Here is a 4,951-nt window from a genome sequence, read left to right as displayed (position 1 = left end):
GAATTGGAGCCTATGAGCTGTGGGAAGCAGGAGTCAGAGTTGCAAGAGGAAGGAAGAGGGAGAATCTCCAGACTGCTGAGAAACAGCCCTTAGAATTCTATGTGTATGGAGAGCGTGGGTGGAAAAGAAATACCTACAAAATGTATAAAACAAAATCCCAAATAACATAGACATTTATGCATCACTATGGTGACACGGGGCACAGGCATATTCCTATTTTCACTGGCTTGGACCTGAATGAATTATTTAGACTTTTATTTTCTCCACAGTTGAACCCTGAGAAACTGTAGGAAGACATATAAAACCACTAAAATATGATTTGCTTATGTGAAAGATAAATTGCTAAAATAATCAACTTACCCTACCTACTTCAAAGTATTATGAATCACAAATGAAACGGTATGTTTAAAATTCATTTTGAACTTACCAAAGTCATTACTAATACACCCTATTATTTGCAGGAGAAAAGAATTGGGAGAATATCTAAATCTCTTCTATATATAAGATGAAGGGCGATACCTGGCAGACTACATGGGGAATCAGAGGATCAAGAGGAGTGGAGAGAGGATCCCTGGAGGAATGCCCATCCTCCCTCCACTGAGAGCCGCCAGAGTTACTAACAGGGTCTTTCTGATGAGGAGAATCTGACAGGACCCAGTTGAGCAAGGACTGGAACTGCTTTTGGGGAATAGGAAAGACAATTGAAAACAAAAAGACCACCTGAACCTCTTCCAAAAAGTATGTTTCCATCAGTAGGAAAATATCACACAGTTTGGAGTTCACAGTTTTATTGTAACTTCCCTCCTTGTCACCCTGTCCATACCCCAAAACTTTTCTCCTCTGAGAGATTCAATTCTTAAAACTATCAATTGTATTTTGGGTAAAATTTGTTTTCTTTTTTATAGGATCAGTGGGGCAAATACGTATCATAGAATTATTTATTGGGTTTGGCCGGGCACGGTGGCTCATGCCTGTAATCCCAGCACTTTGGGAGGCTGAGGTGGGTGGATCTCGAGGTCAGGAGATTGAGACCATCCTGGGCAACATGTTGAAACCCCATCTCTACTACAACCACAAAAACAAACCAACAAAATTAACTGGGTGTGGTGGCGTGTGCCTGTAATCCCAGCTACTCTGGAGGCTGAGGCGGGAGAATTGCTTGAACCTGGGAGGCGGAGGTTGCAGTGAGGAGAGATCGCGCCACTGCACTCCAGCCTGGCAACAGAGCTAGATCCCATCTAAAAAAAAAAAATTATTTATTGGGTCTGAAGGAACCCTAGAAATTAATCCAACCCAACCTCTATATTAGGTAAGATTCGGATTAGAATAATAATATATGGGCAGTTAAGAACCTGGTTTTGAAATATCACTTCCCTTGTTTGTAAGTGGTGATAATGAAACATATTTCACAGAATGTTGAATAACTAAATGGGATGAAGTGCTAAAACAGAGCACAGTTCCCAGTAAGTAGAAAGAATTACAAAAATAACCATATAATTTTGTTATATTAGTGAGCCAAAGTGTGAGAAACAGGGCATTTCTTAAACATTTGATGAAAAGGAATTTCACACACTTGATCTTAGCCAAAAGGCTGAGAAGCAATGAAAAGGAATTTTTAAACCCACAAAATAACAGAAACCTCTGTCCCTGTAGACAGAAATATGCACAATAAAACTGCATGATTTGAAGGGTCCCCGGAAGACCTGACCTACACCCTTGCCAAGCTACAGTGTTCTTTCTATGGGCTGTCTTTCACAATGCAGGGGAGGGGACTCTTAGAATCCTTTACCTTTAATGTAAATGTGGGTACCACATCACTCTATTTATAATAATTTTTTTCCAGCCTATCTCCCAGGTCACACTCAACTCTCCTCTGCAGTCTCCTAATAATTTGTGCATATCTCTGACATTGCTCATATCATTCATTCTCGTTACACCCATCATCTCCCAGAGTGGTTATAGGTTTGTTTTAGTAAAAATAAGGACAGTTTCTTATTAAATTTTGTGATACTGGTGCCTAACAGAATGCCAGGGAAAAGGGTTAAATGATAAGGGAATAATGGCAACATTGAACTACTGTTGGGAGAGAGGGAAATATGTAGCTATATCATTATAGTCAAGATGGAAAAGGGAACTGGAAGGAGATGGAAGGACTTTAAAGGTGAACTTCGTCATCCTCACACCATTACAATAAGAAGAATCAATTTTTCATCATGTCTAATGACAAGCATTGCTCCCTGTTAGCTATGTGGAAGTGCCCACTCTTCTTTTAAAGCTGTTTCTCCCAAAAGTTAGGAAGCCTAAAAATATGAACATCTAAAAAATAGAGAGATATTAGGACAATTATTTGGTGGAATCTATGCCTACTAAATAAAAATGAACTTTTAGACAAAATACAAGTTAACTAAATTTATTTTAGATGTGTGATTTAAAAAATCTCTAAGCAAAATAAGTGCAGTAGAAAGGTTAGAATAAGGATGTCATGGGGACATGGGGACTAGGGACATTTATCTGAGTCCCTTCCTTGTGCCAGGCTCTGCTATTTATTTGAGCATATTGCAATAGTCAACTTGTAGAAATGGTAAGCTATGTGTACATTAAAAAGAAAATTGTGAATAAGAAACCTATGGGTAGAAATTTAGAGTCTCACCTGTCACACTAAAGTTGTTTCCTAAGTGTTTTCTCCTTTTTAGTTTCTCTAAAAAAAAATTCTATTGAAAATGGACATTGAATAAAGTAAACACGTATAGAGGAATCATGTCACCTCAGACAGTTGTACTGTTTAAAGTGACAGGAATACCCCAGTGACACGACACTGAGGATAAACAGATGAATTTGCTTGGCTCTACATAACCTGCTAGAAACCACAAGTTGTACCTATGACAAACAAATTGTGCTATCTTTGTGTATCAAGAATCCACAGCTAATTTGTAATCATAATTTTCCAGATCACTAAAAGAAAGCAGTAAAATATATGGGAAAATATGACAACACACCAAAATGGCACCCTCTCCACTGAAGCTTCAGACTTCCTATTGAATTGTTTTGTCAGATCCCCCAGCTGGCAGCACTGGCTGTCCCTGCCCCTCAGCCTCCTCTTCCTCTTGGCTGTAGGGGCCAACACCACCCTCCTGATCACCATCTGGCTGGAGGCCTCTCTGCACCAGCCCCTGTACTACCTGCTCAGCCTCCTCTCCCTGCTGGACATCGTGCTCTGCCTCACTGTCATCCCCAAGGTCCTGGCCATCTTCTGGTTTGACCTCAGGCCCATCAGCTTCCCTGCCTGCTTCCTCCAGATGTACATCATGAATTGTTTCCTAGCCATGGAGTCTTGCACATTCATGGTCATGGCCTATGATCGTTATGTAGCCATCTGCCACCCACTGAGATATCCATCAATCATCACTGATCACTTTGTAGTCAAGGCTACCATGTTTATTTTGACCAGAAATGTGCTTATGACTCTGCCCATCCCCATCCTCTCAGCACAACTCCGTTATTGTGGAAGAAATGTCATTGAGAACTGCATCTGTGCCAATATGTCTGTTTCCAGACTCTCCTGCGATGATGTCACCATCAATCGCCTTTACCAATTTGCTGGAGGCTGGACTCTGCTAGGATCTGACCTCATCCTTATCTTCCTCTCCTACACCCTCATTCTGCGAGCTGTACTGAGACTCAAGGCAGAGGGTGCTGTGGCAAAGGCCCTAAGCACATGTGGCTCCCACTTCATCCTTATCCTCTTCTTCAGCACCATCCTTCTGGTTTTTGTCCTCACACACGTGGCTAAGAAGAAAGTCTCCCCTGATGTGCCGGTCTTGCTCAACGTTCTCCACCATGTCATTCCTGCAGCCCTTAACCCCATCGTTTATGGGGTGAGAACCCAAGAGATTAAGCAGGGAATACAGAGGTTGTTGAAGAAAGGGTGCTAACAAGGACAAATGGATCTCTGAATATCTAAAATAAGATAACTTATTAATCAGTTAATGAGTGAGTGGGCAGAAATTCATATCTGTGACTTATAACCTCAAACTGGGTACACTAGATATTGTGTGTGCTTTTCAAAAACATCAGTTTTATTTTAAGTCTATCTTCCTTTTCACTCTTTTCTCAGAAATATTCTTGGCCCTCCTTGTTTTATTCCATGCTTAGAATCATATTTGTCCAAAACACTGACATTCCTTAGAGCAGATTTTAAAGTGAAAAATTTACGTTTCTGAACACACAACTCTTAATATGTCATGAATTTTGTATCATTAAAAATACAACTGCAGTTATTTTATTGTGTCTGTTATGTGTAATGTCCTTTTATTCTTATTTTCAGAAAGGGGAATACATTGGAGAAAAAAAAACACAGTAGTTGATATTTCAGTCCTCAGTGGTGGAAAGTTGCTACTGGTCTGTAAGTAGGTCTTTTTCTCTCACCCTTCAACCACATCATTGCCTTTCTCTAGTTCTCTTTCTCCCCTCACCTCCTCCCTCTCTCTCCCTCTCCTTCTCTTTCTCTGGAAGACAAGTAAACTTTTGTAATGTGCATTGCAAGAGGGCAGGGGTTTTGCCTTGATTCCTCATATGAATAACAATTATCAATGAGTTTTATTGGATATATGAGATTCCTGAATCCTCCTCCCCAATGTGTCTGTGCTTAGAACATTTATCTTTCAGATCCAATATATCACAGGTTTTGCTATGCAAACAAAGCTTTATTAATGAGTCAAAAGATTGCTAGTATTATAGCATATAATCCAGCAATAATATTGACACCTAAAATACTTTTCCTGAACATTATTTTCTCATTAATTGGACAGCTTCTAAGCACACATGGTGTCCTGTGAATTATGTTAGCCATTAAGAAACAAAAATAAAAAGAATATTGTTGTTGATTTGAGGACCTCAAAGTTTGGGTAGGAAAAATACAAATATGCACTCCAGAACACATTCTTCTAAACTG

The 4,951-nt window shown here is 39.8% G+C and overlaps 1 protein-coding gene across 1 annotated transcript; it reads left to right on the top strand.

Moving 5' to 3' along the window:
- Nucleotides 1–2,984: 2,984 nt before the first annotated feature.
- Nucleotides 2,985–3,932, top strand: OR56A3 (olfactory receptor family 56 subfamily A member 3). The gene has a single exon (XM_055281318.1). It carries the CDS (start codon nucleotides 2,985–2,987, stop codon nucleotides 3,930–3,932), a length of 948 nt encoding a protein of 315 aa, XP_055137293.1.
- The last annotated feature ends 1,019 nt before the right edge of the window (nucleotides 3,933–4,951 follow it).

Source organism: Symphalangus syndactylus, chromosome 6 (genome assembly GCF_028878055.3).
Source record: "Symphalangus syndactylus isolate Jambi chromosome 6, NHGRI_mSymSyn1-v2.1_pri, whole genome shotgun sequence".
Classification (NCBI taxonomy): Eukaryota; Metazoa; Chordata; class Mammalia; order Primates; family Hylobatidae; genus Symphalangus; species Symphalangus syndactylus.
Note: the sequence above shows the minus strand (reverse complement) of the source record. Positions and strands in the feature narration are given on the sequence as shown.